Source organism: Neodiprion lecontei, chromosome 7 (assembly GCF_021901455.1).
Source record: "Neodiprion lecontei isolate iyNeoLeco1 chromosome 7, iyNeoLeco1.1, whole genome shotgun sequence".
NCBI lineage: Eukaryota > Metazoa > Arthropoda > Insecta > Hymenoptera > Diprionidae > Neodiprion > Neodiprion lecontei.
This window is the reverse complement of record NC_060266.1, coordinates 17,505,239-17,524,258: the sequence shown is the minus strand read 5'-3', so window position 1 is coordinate 17,524,258 and position 19,020 is coordinate 17,505,239. Positions and strand designations below refer to the sequence as shown.

Sequence of the window (19,020 nt, the reverse complement as noted above, 5' to 3'; positions counted from 1 at the left end):
GTGAGTTGTTATTAATATTATTGTTACAATATTGTGAATATAATATGTATTTATTCATATTAATCGACGTTATTTTGCGCTTATTCTGAAAAATATGGATGAAATAAGAAAACCTGAATGATTCATTTCTTTGATTTATTCCTTGATGGAAATACCGTAATTCTAAATATTTAAGTACTACACAGAGAACGGTCATAATTTTTTTATATATTGAACTGTCTTTTATACATCTAACAAAGACGTGTTTTTATGTTTTTCAATTTTTTTAATTTTTTTTTTTTTTATTCATCATTTTTCTGCTCATATGGGATGGGGCACTGTATCTCAGTCAAAGTTACTATAGTAAATTGACATCTCAAAGTGCACGACTTAATTTAGCAATAATAGATACACTTTTGGCACTTCTTAATAAAGATAGTCATATTATAATATTTTTTTCTTCTTATTTGTTTTTCTTGTTGGTTTTTTTTTTTTTTTGTTTTTTTTTTCTTCTCACGTTGCTATATCATACGACAATTGTAAGAAAAGTTGCAAAATATTAATCTACTTCAGTAACCTGCCAAGGTATATTAAGTAAATAAAGTATTAAAAATTTGTGAGAGACGAGGTACCACAAATTCTATGATAATTTATAATAATGCATTATTATATGCATCCTGAAACTGCATTTTTTCGTTTCTTTATTACTCTCGATTAATTGAGATTTTGAATGATCTTGAAAAATCTGATCTAAATACTTACTTGCCGATAAAAAAAAATACAATATGTATATGTACATACACCAGAAACCCTTCGTCGAGGATTTCTAATATACACCACTAACATGCATAAAAATTTCTTACATATTAAAAGACTAAGTTTAAAAAAAATTATTATTATTATTCATATTATAACTTATAAATAAATAACGATCTATTCTAACGACTATAAAAATTATTAACAATATAATTATTATTATAATTATTATTATACTATCTTAAACAAAATATCGCTCGATCAGCAACAATAATAATATTCGTAACAATGGATAAATAAAATTTTGTCAATGGCAAAAACCTTTTATACACTCCAATGTGATGATAAGGTCACCAATAATTTTGATTAATAAAAAATAACCAGGTATGTGCATTCAATGCAAGCATACATGTACCTGTACGTGTTTAAAATAATTTTTGAAAAATTATCATTTTTCGAATTTCCATGGAGCACTTCTTTGTTTTTAATGTATGTATGTATGTGCAATGGTACATTGAAGAAAGATAACCACAAATTGCTTTCATTGCTAGTGAAGTAGAGAAAGAAGAATTGTGATGACAACGCAAATTATATAAAGTAGTAGTAGCACAAGCTTCGTACAGGAGACAATATAAATACATATACCACGTACCTATATATAATCCATTTATCTGCCCGTCCATTGAAATTATCGTAATACATTGAGATTCAAAACTGAGAAATAATAGTATTACGAAAAACAGTATACTCAAGGTAGATAAAAAAACAAAAAAAACTGTTAGACATAGAAATCTACTTCATGGTCTAATTCTATCTTGATTATAGATTATAAATGGACAATGTTAAGATATTTTTTTTCACGTATTGTATAGAATATGTATGAAGCTTTCCATGTCAACTCGACAAACAATTTTCCCTCGCCATTTTTTTCCGATTCTCCTATCTTAAAAAAGCACTCCTGAATTTATTCAGATTTTTTCCTATAAACGTGTATCAAAATGATCGGAGATTTAAAAAAAAAGCGATTGTGATACGCGTCTGAAAGAATCTGAAACAGTTTGAAAAAATTCAGAAATACCTTTTTGAGATAAGAGAATTGGAAAGAAATCGTGGAGCGAATCAAAAAAAGTGAAGGAAAATCATTGTTTGAGTTGACATGGCAAGCCCCGTGCATAATATATCGTACAGATGTATTTTTTTCTTGTCGTATACTACTTATTATTGTATGAATGTGTTTTTGTATCTGTATGTGTTAAGGAGTGTACACATTTTACTAAATAATCTCCGCCAAAGCAGAACAACTTTCAAAACTAATTATAAGTGATGTGTTTAACCATGTTTGACACAGTTAACGCTGTTTTGGAATATTAGGTAGTGTCTCAAGCCCAACTACTGGAGGATAATTCGTATTCATTTCCCAGGGACCGTGCATGCTAGCACAGATTTTAATGACTCTTTACAACTTTCCAAAATGTCGTATCTGGTTTATATTATACAATAACACAACAATTGCCACTAGAACCTGAGATCAATAGTGACAGATGAAAAATTCGATTTCGCAAACAAATGTATATTTGAGAAATCACTCACTGGAAAATTTTCAAAATGTACATAAGTGAAGTCTTCTCAAAAAATTCACCAATTAAACTCAGAATAAAGATTAGAAATATTAATTTTCAAAAGTGCCTGCTCTGCTGGAGAAACTCTCCAATTATACTTCGCATATTGTTTACTGATGAATTTAAGATTCTCCAATAAACACATTTACCCAGTGTTCACAGAAGATATCATATTTACTCAATACATGCGCGTCCAGCGCGCTGTTTTTTGAAAACAAAAAAAAAATAAGAAACAACTAGAAATAATGCATAACGACTCAAGTAAAATAATTCTTTAAAAAACACATCATAAATATGGTTTCTTAACAGATACTTTGCAATTTTGTTCATTAGAAGAAAAGTAATAATTGAAAAATTGCAAGAATCATGTTAAGGTTGACAATAAAACTTTACCAACTGATACTTTGTGTGAAAAACAATATTCCAATTTTCACATGTTCACAAAGTAGAGAAGCCTAAGATGATTCATTCGTATTTTTTCTTATTCATTGAAAAAGGTCATTATCAATGCAAATAGCAATTAAATTTTACTTGTAATTATCGGGTTTGCATCGGGTCGGGTTTTTTGGCAATGCCAAAATCTTTGGATAGTCTGAAATCTCCGAGTACCCGAAATTTTCACTGACCCAAAAGTAATCAATTTTCCCGACCTGACCCAGAAAATTTCAGTACCAGCACACCCTATTGGTCGATAATAAAATTATTTCACGGAGATGTGCTAATGAAGCAGATATGAAAGAATTCAAGGGTATATTTTTCGGTGAGCCTCTAGTCTGATTTTTTGAGAATAGAACCTGCAGAACTAATAATTCCAGACGGCTATTAAATTGTCCTTCAGATTGTCCGGAATTTCGAAAACGACACAAGTCCGAAATTTTGGAAAATCTGTTCACTCTAGAAATCCCGGTATTTTTGGAGAAGCGAAAACAGCAGTGACCAGTTTTCAAAAAGTCCGCAATTTTCGGCAAACCCGAGATTTTCGAGGAACTCGGGATTTTTGAGTAACTCGAAATTTTCGGATGTCCGAAATTTTAGGTTAATCCGAAATTTTTGGGTCCGCGATCCGAAAGTCATCCATTTTATCCGATCCGATCCAACCCGCAGAATTTCAGTACCGCAAACCTCTATTTGTAATGTATCGTTATCGATAGATTAACATGATCGGAGTCATGTTTTTCAAACACGGGCATTATCGCAATAATTGTTCAATTAGAAGAACAAAAAAAGCGAAATAATTACCTTAGGTTTCTTCACTTTGCGTACATAAAAATTTCCAATATATATATATATATATCCAATTGTGGTACAAAGTATTATAAATCAGCTTAAATACGCTTTCACCTTATCAGCGCTTGATAAAAACTATCAATTTTTCCCGGAATTATATTAATCAGTTATTCATGCGATTACAGTAAAATTTTTTAAAATTTTAACTCTTTTGTTGTTGATCGAAAAATTTGTAAATCAGAAGAGTTAGACAATAGTGAGCAGAAATTGGTATCCACCCCAGTCTTTCTTGTATTTGAAATTTTTTAGAGCATAACTCTCAGATGAGCTTCGCACTTGATTATGAATTGAAGAATGTCAATCGAACGATTGAAGTAATTTTGAGTCTAAAAAGAAATCAAATACATAACATTGTTCTCATCTGTTCAAATCTTACGACTGTGAATAAATTGCTTTGAAATGTGTACGTTTAGTCTTTTATGTACCTGCTCCTGGGAAAGAGATAACAATTACCTCAATTTTACAACGGAGTCGGTGAATTTAATATTTGCCAAGAATTTTAAAACGTTCGTAAATAAAATAGAGAAAATAAAACAAAGAACATGTGGTGACGATTGACTTGACGCTAAAATCAGCGTTAGCTCAAATTGTTGACTGTGAAGTAGAGCTAAATATACCTGAGGTATGAAAATTTGTTTAACCGTGACCTTGAATTGGGTATATATTCTATAGCTAAACGTGATATTAAACGTGTTAATATTTTTTTTTTCTACCTAATAATGACCATATCATTCAACCTTAAACTTATTTCTATAAGTGTATACAAAATGTGCCCAGAAAATAATAATGAATTCAGAAATCACGATCAATTTTTTTCAACATCGTATCCGTCCCATTAAAAACACACGGGTAATGTGTTTTATATTTTTAACAGTGTGTCTTTATGCATTTAGTGCTTCAGTTCCAAAGAACCTGCACCGTATATATGTATATATGTATACATGTAGATTTGTTTTCATATATATATACACATATACTCATGCTTGTATGGAGACTTCCACGTGAAATAGACGAGTCGAAAAACTCCTTACTACCCGAGTTTCGATCGAAGATTTTTTGTGTGATAATACTCTCAGACTTTTCTTTCCATCCTCTGTCAATATTTCTTACTTCGACATTGCACTGACGTAAGTGATACGCAATAAGATGTTAATACAGAGAATAATAAAATATTGTTAATAAAAGATTGTGACATGTATGTTGTATTACAAAATAAAAAATTGTCACTCAAAAAAATGGTTCACTTGTTAATGTTTGTTCTTTTCATCAGTATAAAAAACAGAAGTTCTTACCAATGTCAATTTTGATGACAGAATTATTTTACATTTTATAAAGACTATCGGTAAGGGCGTAATTTTGAACTGGAAAAAATTCATAAATCGCACACGATTTTAATAAAAAATCGAAAAAAATCAGGAAAGTATTTCAGAGGGCGTAAGACTATACAAAAAATCACCCGCTAAAACTGAAATGCCGCGGATTTTCGAAATGTCGATTTCACATGGAAAACCCCGTGTATATATATGTATATATGTGTATATACGTATATATTATATATATTATGTATACATTTGATAGTAGTTTACTATAATTTGCGTATGACAAAAGCATGTATAAATCAGTTAACGGTTTCTTTTGTGCATCCTTAGAGATCATACATAGTACAATATACAAAGTAGTATAAAATGAAAGAAAAAAAAAAAATAATAAAGTTGATCAAGATTTATGTTACTTAATCTTTAATTAACGATTTATCACGAACGGGTTTTGAGATCCTGTTACAAGTTCTGGTAACTTTGTTGCAAAAATTTCATTATGCTATTGAGTAAATGAAAATCACTGATCAAAACTTACACGTATCATGCTTTGAACATTATGAACTTTTTGAGCGGGTACCAATAATCGATAAACTACAAGAATTCGACAGTCAATGGAGAGCGAAAGAGAGAAAGAGAGTGAGACGGAGGGAGGAGGGAGGGGGAGAGAGATAGATAGATAGAGAGAGAGAGAGAGAGAGGTATTGAAGCCCGTAAAATTCAAATTTAGTCTTCTAGAAGAAAATGTTTATAGTATAGTATTGCATTCGTCAAGTTACTAGAACTGTGAACAATATTCAAAATACCCCATTAGCTCAAGTGTCTTAAGTCATAACACATCAAGTCGTCGTTATTTCATCCTATAATAACGCAATCGCACAAATTAGTCACAGTATTTTCAATCTTAAAGTCAATCTAATCTAAAGTGATGTTCGGCAGCTGGATCAGATAACACAGTGCTCGAATCAGTGAGCATTTGCAAATCACCAAAATCCAGCGGTTCCAAACCATGCTTAAGCACGTCGTCTTCGGAGAATAAATTTGGATCAAAGTCATCTCTTGGAAAGTCTGGAGTTGACAAGCCATGATTTGCTGAAAAATCTGTCACAAAACAATGTGCAATACATTAAACCTCTTGTAACGATAGTTCATGCATTTCTTGAAAATATCTAGAAAACCACTTTTACCATCAAAATTTCATTGTTTGGTGTAATGAAAACTGAATTTCCAACAAAGACTCAAAAATTGAGTCATGTTTTACTAGATTTTTCTGAATTTATTCATATTCCAGGAAACGGGCGTTTTGGAAATAGCAAATTAAATCATATCTCAAATGTGAGTGGTTATAAATATTTAGAAAAAGGCACTGTTTTTTTTCCAGTATTTTCATTTGAAAAATCTTAGGGAATATCTAAAGTCTCAACATCCGATCTTGATAGATACCTTATAGAATACTTGACTAATATGACATATTTAAGGTTCGGAAAAAAGAAAAACTTCAATTTTAGACACGTTTATAGTTACAGCCGATTGAACGTATTTTTATTCTTGTCTCAAAATTCAACAAATCAAATATTTAAATAATTTACCGCAGTTAACAAAGGAATGCCTTACACGAAAACTTCTTGAAACCACATAAGATGACCTGAAACCCTGTGTATTTCTCATACAAATAACTACGAAAATTTTCAGAACTGTACTAGATTTCTTAGAATTCTTATCAAACGTGTTGAGAATCCCGTAAAAATTCTGAAAATTCCATGAAACTCTGACTTTCACCCCTACAAAAATTCCAAATAGTGGATTTAAAGAACCGAGCATTCAAAATTTTCAAATTTTTACTTCAGATCCATAATCAGTAGCTTCTAAAATCTCCGCGTACTTAAATTAACTTGAATGCAAAACAAATAACTCCTTTAATTTTTAACTACCACGTTGAAGCCACCATTTTAAAAATGGCTTTCGATAACTTATATGTACCAGCAAACTTTTTATAGCCAAAGAAATAAATTGAAAGGTAATACTATTTAGAAATGGATCCGAAAGAACTTGATCTAAGAGTAATTCAATAACGCTGAATCGAATGGTGATTCGAAGATAAACATAATATACTTTTTTACGTTTTTTTTTTTTTTGGTCCGCAACAACTTTTGTCTGACATAGTTATTAATAAATTTATTAGGTTCGGAATGAAACGATCTAACCTTGTTGTTTATAGTGATCTCTGGGATTAATTGCAAAATTATTATCGCCATTCCATTGAACGTCATAGAATTACCCTTAAATCAAGTTTACAGATTCATACCAAAAAGTACTACCTTTCATGCTTATTTACTGGTCTATTAAGCCCACTCCTGAGCAAGGATGTATATTAGAGGACTGACAACTCCCGGCAATATCTGTAAATCGTACGTATTATGAAGTTTGTTTCGCTTGTTTACACTTCGACCAGGCGAAGTGACTGCCAGCACACCACAGTCAAAACTACGGTACAACACAGAGCTAGCCAACAATAAGGGAGACCGATTGTAAGACGGCTCGCATAGGGAAGATGCCAGTCCTCTAATATACGTCCGTAATCTTTAGATGAGGTGATCCTTGAGAAGATATTCAAGAACTGAAGAAATGAAATTTCATAAATACCGGTGAGTATAATCCTAGGTGTATTTGGTGTTTGGGGTGTTAATTGTTGAGTCGACGTTGGTGTCCGAGGTTGATACACCAATTGCGGACTAGTACTAAAATATCCGGCGTCTCCACTGCCCAATTCTCCACTGACATTGATCATGTCGCTCTGAGGGTAAAAATATAATGTGAGAAACTGATTGTTTCGAAGATCTCATACAAGACCTGAACCTAATTCTTTTTTTTACTATTATGTGAAATTCATTTTTCCATTTGCGATAGCATCGGGTCAACTTACTTGAGTATAATTGGTAGTGTGATTCGGAGAGCTGATATAAGTAGCCAATGTCGTCGTTGCCACAGGTGAGTCCATCTAAATATAATAAATATTCCGATATAATTCAGAGCGTAGCAAACGCCGAAGTAAAACTTCATACATCTGTTTTACTTCAAATTGGTTAATTTCTTTCATTGTTCCTTGAACTTAGAAAGTACTGAACTTAAATTATCGTAAGACATTATTCACTAGATATGCATATTGATGAAAAGATCACACGTGTAGTCGAACATAGTTAAGAAATAAAATACGTTCTTTAACAATAGCTCAATTCTCATACTAATTGACTAATGTTCGCGAAAAACTAAAATACTAATCATGAAACAACTTTTGCAACATATTGCAAATACTTTCCACCAGGCCATATGTGGTAACTTTATAATGCCTTGTCGTATGTCTGCTAAAATTTATAAACAATTTATAATTATAATCTACGTGGCATAAGGTTGTATATTTATTACAATGTGCATATTTAGGTTCAACACAAAAGACAAAAAGCGATGATATACGAAATGTATATACAGCAATGTTTTCAATTTGAACGTGCAAAAGCATGTGTTTACAGAAAATGATGATATGTGAATAGAAGTCACAAAACGTAAGCAATCGTTTGTGAATTTTTGCTCTTTATAATAAATTCTTGGTCATAAAATTACAACAACTTTAACCAAATTTCCAAGACTTTTTTCAAAAGCTGAACATTGCTTACAAAATTTTTAACAAATGTTGTTATACTCGTATTTGAAACAAGGGCAACTAGCGGTGCATTTTTTTTTTTTTTTTTCATTTATCTCGTATTTTATTTTACCATTTTTACTACAAATCACCTATACACCTATCAATTTTTCATTCACTACGTAAGAATTTTTATATCAAGTAAATGTGACGACAGCCTGTGTAATAGCGATTGATTTAGACTTTTTTTTTCGTAGATTAATTAAATGTTCACCCAACAATATTGTAAAATTCATGTATTAGACAGACCAGAATTATAAAAAATGAATAAGATTTAATATTAAAATATAAGATAAATCGTGCAGAAAAATTTTTACTCGTTCGATCAAGGATTCATTTCAATTTCATTACTTTAATAAAATTAGAGTAATCAAATATAAGGTGAACTGATAACCCTAGAAAAGGTATAAAAATAATAACAACGATATCACGTATAGAAAACCTAAAAGCGACACACGGAATGGTATTTTTTCAGGTTCTGAAAAAATTCTTTGGATCTTGTCACCTCTAGCTGTGTGGTCCATGTGCAGCCAGATTCCGCTAGATGCTGGGCTATTTGCGCCCATTCCTAACAGGGCAAGCAGGTAACATATCAAGGATAACTGGTTTAAAGATTTTCAATTAGAGATCATGTACAAAATTAAAATGTACGTAAGCACCCGACTTTATTACTTGATAGTTAATACCTGATATTTAATATTTGAAATTGAATACATCTCTTTCAACCTATGTCTGTTGATCGAATCGAAGTTACTTACACACGAGCTATCTCTTAAAGCACCAACGTTATGTGAGAAATACATAATGAGATACAAGAACGACACGCACACAGTTACAAATAGGCAAAAGACAGAAGAAATATAAGTGGAATTATGGTTTCGGATTTAATATTGAATCGGTCAAACCGTCTGAATCAAAAGTAGGAGTGAATTTAAAACCGTTTACAAAATTTTCAAGCAGTTGTATTTGCACGAAAGATAACGGACACGAATGAAACAACATCTCTACAATGGAAGAGAAATAAATGTGAGAAAATGCGAATAACACTAACTATGACATTAACAACTTGAGAAAAAGTTTCACGATTCGAATTTTTTTAATTATTAAACTTTGGTGTTTTTAATTCAATTCTACTTTTTCGCTAATTTTATTCGCTGACTAGTTGCCGCAAATTGTCCGGAAGACAATCAATAAATCTTGCATTATTTTATAGTTAAAACACGCAACTGTGATTGTTGACGAACATCTGTCGCACCATACTGACACAAATCTATTTTTATTCAATCTGGAGGTCTCTGAAAATCTCTTCGACTCGCGCTACGGTGAACAAAAAAAGCCCAAACCATTAGAATTTGATTAAAAACACCAGAATCCAAACATTCTAAAGGTTCTAACGGCAAAACCTTTGCTTGTACATTTGATATTTTAGATCGTGTTCTTCGAATTTGCTCAGATTCATTTTTATTATATAGTAAAGATATTATTTTTTACTCGTGTCCGTTATCATAGGTCCAAGGAACACGGTCGGATATTCTCTGAACGGCTTCTTTCGCGTTTTCACTTTTGATTCGGATGATTTGACCGATTCATCTTCAAAGCGCTAAATGTCCAAAGAGCCAAATTAACTCCGTAAACTCTGTATGAACGTAACGCAAGAAATCTACTTCCAAAACAGTATGAATATAAGTTTACGAAGTCGTCACATTTCGATTCAACTTGAGAAAAAAGAATTTCCATATTCCTTCCACATACATTTGCTTAGAATAAAATGATTAATACTGATCATTAAAGTATGACTCATTTAAAATGTATGACGAGTGATAAATGTAACACATCAGATCTAAGTAATTTGCACGCCTACACTGATAGAGAAATAGTTTTCGATTACAAACAGATCAACTATTTGTACAAATATTCCTTCCACATTGAATCAGTTTCTCTTGATTTGTATTCTCTTCCCGGAAAAAAGTACGTACATTGTTCATATATAATGTACTTGTGCATTGACATATGCATTAATAATTTGCATCGCAATAATTCATTGCTGAAGATGTTGGTACAGGCAACAATAAGATGTGCCTAATTAAATTCTAACGGTAAATTTCAAACACGTATTCAAGATTGGAATTTATGCTCAAATTCGGAAAAGTTCCGAACGCATAGTCGAAATATCTTTGTATTAGTCTCCTGGGAACAATAAATATTCTCTTCAGTAGCAAAATCTGCGTCTGCTTAATTCATTTATATCATTTAGTTTGGGTAGTGATTTTCTGTGTCATACTTACCACTCCCTTGATATGCACAAAATCAAAAGTATAGCATGATTAAAAGTGAACTAATGAAGGTACTATAAGGGTTACATTTTTAACTCTTTAGCGACAAGGTCGCCCATAAACTTCAAACTCTATTTGAAAATCTTTCTAATAACACATAACAAAACAGGGCTTTCAACTGGTGTGTTCCCCTGAAATAACCCTAGATTTCCGACCCGTACAGTTAGGACTCTAATTTCGTTCGTAAGAAGACTGTGAAAGTAAATATAGCAACGGCATCTTCAGAATCTTCTTTTTAATCTAAAGTAGATTTGCATTCTAGGAAGTAATTCAATTTTATTTCAAACAAAACATATTTTTCCATTCACGATTTCATAATCCGGTCTCTAAAGTGTTAATTACGTCAAACAAACTATTCATAAAAATTTACATTGCTAGCTGTAATGTTTGTTTCGAAACTGCAAAAGAGCACTCGTTTTTCGTCAATTTATTATTAAAAATGAAAACATACATCAACGACTAGCTCTGTGGTATTATTTATGGAGATAACGAGTACAATTTTGCAGTAAAATTTTTTCTTATCAATCACGTAATTATAATTAAGGAAATGACGAACATACTCAATAGATTCAGTGTAAAATGACAGTAAAAGGTATGAAATTTCGATATCATAGTTTGATTGAGGAAACATTGATTTACTTACCATGGTGAAATGCTCGAAATGCTGTTGAAGTGCCGCTGCCTGCGTTTGATCAGGCAAATAAGTATTTTGATCTATACTGTTTGTGGGAAAGTTCGGTTGACCCAAGTGTCCTGTCGGGCTGGGTGGTGCTGATGGATTGTTACTATAACTTAACGGGCTCTGTAAAAATAAAATGTATTTTATTGCCTAACAGAATGGAGAATAGAGGAACAAAGCAAATATGTCAAGTGTCACAGTTCCGAGTAAAGTGTTAAATACAGCACAAAAAATGTTTTTTATGTCAATGTACTTGCAGATTTTCCATGAATTACGAGTCAACTAAAAACTGAATAAAGTGGGGAGTTCGTGAATCTTGTATTGGAACTGAACTTCAATTATGAAATCCGTCTTAGCCCATTTTCCTAACAATACTTGGTGATTGTGCTCTTTCTTATAGTGATCGATATATGTATAAAAAAAAAAATTTCCTGCAAGTAGCAGAAGCAAAGTCTTAGGAAACCGAGTGCAGCCATTGAATCATCAAGTAAGTGGCAAATTCACATAATGTTGTTACGATGTCTCGTAGTAGACGTCAATCATCAACCACTTTACACTAAAAGTTTACAGACTCTTTCCAAATCACTTCATATAAGGCTCATCTACAATGAAGTCCTTAATCATGTACATTACCGTAAACTTTACCATAATCGTAACTGTGTCACTTTACTTTAGAGTCCATCTACGATTGGTCCGTAGTTGAATACCATCCCGATAGACTTTTGTCATATAATAGGGAACTTGCATGTTTTTTAATTTTAATTTTATTCGAAAGTAGAATGAAAAATAATGAATTCCCCAAGACAGTTTTGTTTTACGAGCCATATTAACGCCAGAAAATAATTTTTTGTCCTCTAAATTATCTCGGCAAATTTGAATCGGCAGCCATTTTGCTGGTCCCCTCTATCAGCGCCGCCAGGTGTCACGTTCGGGAACTATGCTCGGCTTTAAACACTGTCTGCTTCGAGCAAGCCGGGATCCTAACTTTATTATACACCATGTAAATGTAGTTTGCATCGCACCAAGCCTTTCGTTTTAATGCATTATTTGGCACTCGGATAAATATCTTTTCTGGAGTTGAACTTGTTGTATTTTTACAAAATGGTACAAAACAATACATGTACCAATCTAAATTTGGTTGCGGAGCTGGTGGATCCATTATTGTATTTTTATTTTAACCAAACTAAAAGTTATTTACTGAGATAAATACAATTTTGACAACGCCAACTATGCTTCAGAGCTTCAAATATTAATATTGCAAGGTTAGGATTCCGGCTTGCTCGAAGCAGACGGTGTTTACAGCCGATCATAGTGCCCGACCGTGTCACCTGGTGGCACTGATAGAGGGGTCCAGCAAAATGGTTGCCGGTTCAAATTTACCGAGAAAAATTAGTGTAAAAGAAAAAATTATTGCAGCGTTAATGTTGCTCGAAAAAAGAAACTGTCTTGGGAAATTCATTATTTTTCATCCTACTTTCGAGTCCAATAGAAGAATATAGAGATTTCAGATGCATGCAGGTTCCCTATTGGCATTGTTTTCCAACAGCGCTCATGAAATCAAAATTGAATCTTTCTAGTTCAAAATTCATTGCAGATCAAAGTTTTTACCACCAATAAATCAAATAATAACTGTGACGTGGAGTCACTCCACAAACTGGCATGGATACTCTAGTCACTTTTGTCAATACTATCGTTAAAATTGAAATATTCCAACTTTCAAATAATCTATAACAACCGCCTCGCTATTGTAGGCAATTGTATGCCAAGCCTATTCCCCAACATCCTACGTTTATGGTTACAGTCAAACTTATGGCAACGTACATGATTATTTGACAGGTGAAGCTTAAGATGGCCAGTCTATGTAAAAAGAGGGTAAAGCTCGCGAATGTGCAGTTGCTAAGTTTCGTATAAAAAATATCTAGTGACTACAAAATTTATTACTTTCATTGATCATTCTATGCCGGACTCTTTGCAGTTATCTGCTCTTATTGCAATCTTGAAATGAATATTATGTTTCAAAATTCAGTCATTTCTTTGATTCCAAAGTTTAATATGATAGATTCCATTCATTTATGAATTTTTTCAATTTCCTTGGGATGTTATAAAAACAAAAAATAGGGATATTCAGAGTGTTGGGGGAAAGGTCTGCAGTAATTCACATTACCCTTAAGCGTAAGAAGATTGAAAATCCAGAGATTTCACCTGTACGTAATTTGAACCACCCATTAGTGTTTTTTCAATCTAGTAATTTCAATACTGACCCGAACGGTGAGACTTGGCGACGACTGAGGTGACGGCCTACTCACAGTTTGAGGAGTTCGGTATGACCCCAAAGAATTCACTGGTTGATGTGACTGCGACGACTTCTGTAAGAAAATAATTCAAAAAGAATACGATAATCGCATGATGCGCAAGATCAAATTAAACAATCTTTCTTGTTAAACTATCTTGAATTACATTTGTAAATACTTACCGGACTTTGTGGTTGCACCGGACTATGCGGCTGTTGGTAAATAAAGTGTTGAGGGCTGTGAGCAGGCGGTGGTGGTTGCGTATAAGAGTGAAGATCTTGTTGTGAAGTACTTGTGCTGTTGTCCAGTGCAACACCCTGCTTTGAACACATTTGAATTAGTCTTGTCACAAAACGAGATAAATAAAACTTATGGTTGGGAAAGAGATATCTAACTTTTCCAGTATTTTAGCTACTTCAGATACAAAATGAACTAAAGGAGAGAAGATACCTAATTCTAGCTTTAAGAGGATGCTCTAATCTATCTTTACCGACCGAGTAAAGCATCAGTTATTTCATCTATTATGAGTCTACACATCACTAATATGAAAATGCTGCACATAGCGCAATTCTACATGCAATGCCGAACAAGAATATCTAAAAGAAAATGATGAGCTATAACAACTCATGTACAAAACTAATAATCATTCATGTATATTGGTTGTTTAGGCTAATACTAATTTATACACATATTTCTTTAACTATCGAAATTGTACATACAAAATAATGTTACAATTGTATGAAATGTGGAGTGAAGAAAACACACCTACCTGTCCAGACCTAACAAAAATATGTAGCGTACTGCGAATATTAAGTGAAGCAGCCCTCGCCATTTATATTTTGGATTCACTCCACCCATTATTCACATTATGTATATTTTCATTTATATTGGAGAAGGGTGAGTGCGAAATGATTGAGGCAAAGATGTTAGTAAAAAAGACTGTTTTAAAAAAAATTTACAAATATATAGAAAAGAACAGCTACTGACCTTGCACGTATGGAGAAACCTAGAGTTAACAGGCACTGATAAATGGTTCTGGAAAATAACAAAAAACGAGAAACCACTACAACAGAGGCAAAAAATAAAATAAAACGTAAATTAAAATAAGCACAACTAAATACAGCTACTGAAAAATAAATGCTATGAAATTTCAGAAATACAATATTTTTCATGCAGAAGAAAAAACGATTATTGAAACGGACAAATATACGTGAAAATTAGAGTATGTGTTGAAACCTGAATAAAATATTTCTTAATAATTCGTTGAGAAATTATCTACTTTCCACACTTATCGCATAATAGTACATTGTGTTACAAGGGTGGAAGGTAGGCCATTTTCAACGAGTGTGATATGACGGCACGAGCCGAATGTGATCCTAAATATCGATACTTCATCTGAAATCACTTCATAATGCTTAAACACCTAGTAGGTTTCATCCATTTCACTGTACGATTGTTCATTTTATGCAGAAGATTGTTTTCTACAAATTCGGTTTTTTTAATCACGTTGGCATCGTTCACTAAGTCATTTTATAACATTGCAGTGACGATCGGATCTACCAGATTTTGAACCATTTGGAAGCGATTTCAAAATAAGCATCAACTTTGAAGCCTTTACATATATAAAGCAGTATTTTTTATTTTTGTACATTCAAAAAAGATCTTTGTAGCTTACCAATATAGTAATTTGATAAATAATAAATATAAGACTATGACTATCTCGTGATAAAATCGCTACAATTGACCCCAATGTTTACACATATTGCACATATGCCTACAAGCACTATAGTTGAATCTTATTGCTTTCCAAACTTAAATTTCACAGCAGAAAGTAAAATTGTCGATCCAACTAGTAATGAGTATTCAACATTGTTGCAACGAATGTCACAAGGTCGCAAGAACCCATTAAAAGAGATATGCCTGTACGATGTCAAGATGACTTTTCTAGTACCACGCAGAGAAAGAAAACCATTTAAGCTGATCGTAAGCCTGAACTGAGCGAAGAGGAAAAGCTTTGATTAGACTGCATGAAAAGCTGTGCAGCTAGGAAATATATGACGTAGCGCTATATTGATTTGGAATGGAATATACATGACGGACGTTTAGTTGTCGGAAGTAATAGTCGAGTAAAAATGGTGTAATTCAACATACATACCCAAAGTGAAGTTTCTGCCAGAAATAGATTAGAAGTGACGAAAGAGGAATTGTTTCAACTAATCTATTGCACAAATAATAATGCTCGATTCATTACTAGACGAATTGAAATGTTGAAGAAGAAAAACTACATAAACGCAGTAGAAAAATAAGTACCAAGACATATTTAAAATAAGAAAATACAGTAAAAATGAGGCACAATAACTATATTATCATTCTAAGATGTCTTGAATATATTTACTTGGGCATGTGCCGGACTATGATCTTGTGAAAAAGATAGCCTTCGAGCTTGTTGTAAGCTGGTTGGCGATAAAGTCGTAGGACTGCTCGTTTGAGGACTCTGAAATCCATGCACAATAAATTTTAGACTGTGGAGGCGATTTCGACTTACACAAAAGATGTATAAAATAGATTAGCGATAAGAAGCAACAGCAATTTTATGAAATTTGATTGATAAAACTTGCATAAGAAATGCATTGTTAATTGGATTAAAGTAAACAAACTGTCAACAATACTATCATCGTACTTTGAAAAAATATGATTGAATATTGCCAATAATAGATAGTGTTTTCTTTTACTTTTTATTTCACTTTTTAGAACTAAGCATGTTGTGTTAGTCTGCAATTGACGCTCTCAAAATTTTAGCTCGAGATCCATTTCATTAACAATAAGATAAGAAGTGAAAAGCGCATTATATGGGCAAGCATAGGCTGCTTTCATGAGACTGAAGTTTATAACGTTAATGTGAAGATGAAATTTTAGGAAAACACGTTGATTCACAACTTTAAGACTGACTAAAATTTAAAAAATCTTACTACAACGTTGACACACTCAAATTTCTAATACTCGACTATTTCAAAATCATTCCAAAGCTGAAAGATTGTGATTTTTCATTCAATTTTTCGTTAAGTTAAAGTTACTAACTCAACATCATGTGCTTTTCTACCTGTTCGATTATTAGATTGAAACTACAGCCTAAGATTTCTTGAATGTTTCTCAAAATGAGCTAAAACATTAGAATCAGATCAAAAACATGGGGTTAAATGTCACTTAAAGCTCGACAGTGTCAATCGTTCATCTTCCAGCATGAAAGTCGTGAAACCACATTAATCAATGGAACAAACTGTAATTATAGAGTGTTAGTTTGGTCACTCATACAGGCGGAAACAATAGCTGACGCCAGAACATCTAGAGCTGAAATTGTGCGAGAGAACCTTTTCGATTTCCTTAAAATGGATGATGCAACAGAAAATACGCACTGCCACCTCACTTTTGTCAAGTTCATTCACAAAGACATTTTCATGAAAACAAAACCTTGAAACAAACATTTGGCACGATCATTTAAAGCGTATCTCCCTTACATTTTCAGTTGTACGTCATAAATTAACTACTCATATTATAATGATGTTTCTTTTTTTTTTACGTATATGAACATTTTCATTACATTCAATTAACATTGTGCATAAGTGAGTACTTCGTGCCTGTTCTGTATTAATATATTGTAATAAAAGTAAAAAATATAACAACGGCTGTACAATAACATTAAAATTTAGAATTAACAAAGTAAGGGAAACAATTCTTGAATAATCATGCAAAAGCTTATTTCAAAGTTTGATTACTAATAAAACGTTTTAACTACCGCTATGAGGATCATTTTCACGACTAAAACAACAAAGAGTAACAAACGATTCGAATCAATTATAATCTCAGACATCAAATACACAACCATGCTAAGAAGTACAACGAAAATGTTACTGTATTTTGTCTCGCGAGACCAAGATAACACACTTTTTTAAATCAATGTGCGGTAGGTAGATGGATGATTCTCTGGAAAGAATTTAATTAGCGAAAAGTTTTTGACAGTTTCCATTCAGAATTAGAAACAAAACAGGTTTGAGGATTTCAAGAGCAGAAAAATACCACCTACTTTCATTTTAAACACCCCGCAGCATATCTATAGACAGTCGATTTACAATTAGTATTATAACAATACTGATCCAGAAGCTTACGATACCACTATTGGCACATATGATGTGGCGTTTCTTGTCTTCTGACAGTCATCGTAGATGAGAACTTTACAACTAAGGACAAAAACATAAAAATGAACAAGTTCAACTTACGGTACTGTATGGCGTGCTACTCGAATGATCCTCTTGATCAAGAGGAGCTTGTAGCGGTGGCGGAAAATGAACGTTGCTTAAATCAGGTAAGGATCCGGTGTTATTACCAATCGGTATCTGTTGCCCAGGTGGTTGAGAACTTGGATAAATACTGAAATAATAAACAGGAGTACGTTAATATTGACAATCAGAAGCCTCTATACTCCGATTGTATTTTAATTAAAAATATTATCTTCAACCCAAACCCTAACCGGGGGGCCACTAATTTCGATGGCGAGAATCTTTGACTTTGATAGGTTTTCCAAATACAAAATTGTTATTTTCCGGATGTCTTTTCTCTATAAAAATTAACATGATCAGTAAGGAAATTTAATCTAGGATTACAAATTATATTTCAAATATTTTAAAGTTTTGGTAGTTCACTCGTTCGAAAAATCATGGAAAAGTCATGATGTTTTTCCTAAGTGTTTCATTAAAACTTTAATAGTTGGAACAATACGAAAGTTTAAACTTCACCTTTAAATTTTTCCAGTAATTCGACAAAATGACATGTCTTTTCCATGATTTTTCCAGGTAAACCGAAACTCCTAACTATTTCAGGTTTTATAGGTTTTCAAAAACAGTGACCTAACTCCTAGTGACATTAATAACTATATGGTAAATATTAGAGCTGTGCAATCAATTGATGGATCAAGATTTATTTACATATTTTTTTCTAAGAATCAATTAATACAAAGTATTGTTGTTGAGAATAAAGTCAACCGTTTCGCTCGATCAGACTTTTGCAAT

The 19,020-nt window shown here is 32.5% G+C and overlaps 1 protein-coding gene across 10 annotated transcripts in view; it reads right to left on the bottom strand.

The window, feature by feature from the left end:
- Positions 1-216: 216 nt before the first annotated feature.
- The window catches only part of LOC107222926 (CREB-regulated transcription coactivator 1), a 60,438-nt gene continuing 41,634 nt past the window's right edge, over positions 217-19,020 (bottom strand). For 3 of the 10 annotated variants that reach the window (XM_046744920.1, XM_046744922.1, XM_046744930.1), the window contains 11 exons: positions 18,232-18,382; positions 16,353-16,451; positions 14,945-14,992; positions 14,140-14,274; positions 13,928-14,032; positions 11,631-11,789; positions 10,940-10,945; positions 9,160-9,222; positions 7,881-7,955; positions 7,601-7,751; positions 217-6,058 (listed from right to left, as the gene is read on the bottom strand). In XM_046744920.1, the coding sequence (XP_046600876.1) occupies positions 5,868-6,058; positions 7,601-7,751; positions 7,881-7,955; positions 9,160-9,222; positions 10,940-10,945; positions 11,631-11,789; positions 13,928-14,032; positions 14,140-14,274; positions 14,945-14,992; positions 16,353-16,451; positions 18,232-18,382 (1,183 nt within the window). In that variant the 3' untranslated portion in view covers positions 217-5,867. Of the gene's footprint in view, positions 6,059-7,600; positions 7,752-7,880; positions 7,956-9,159; positions 9,223-10,939; positions 10,946-11,630; positions 11,790-13,927; positions 14,033-14,139; positions 14,278-14,944; positions 14,993-16,352; positions 16,452-18,231; positions 18,383-19,020 lie in introns of all 10 variants that reach the window. The other 7 variants (XM_046744925.1, XM_046744921.1, XM_046744924.1 and 4 more) reach the window with 7 other exon arrangements.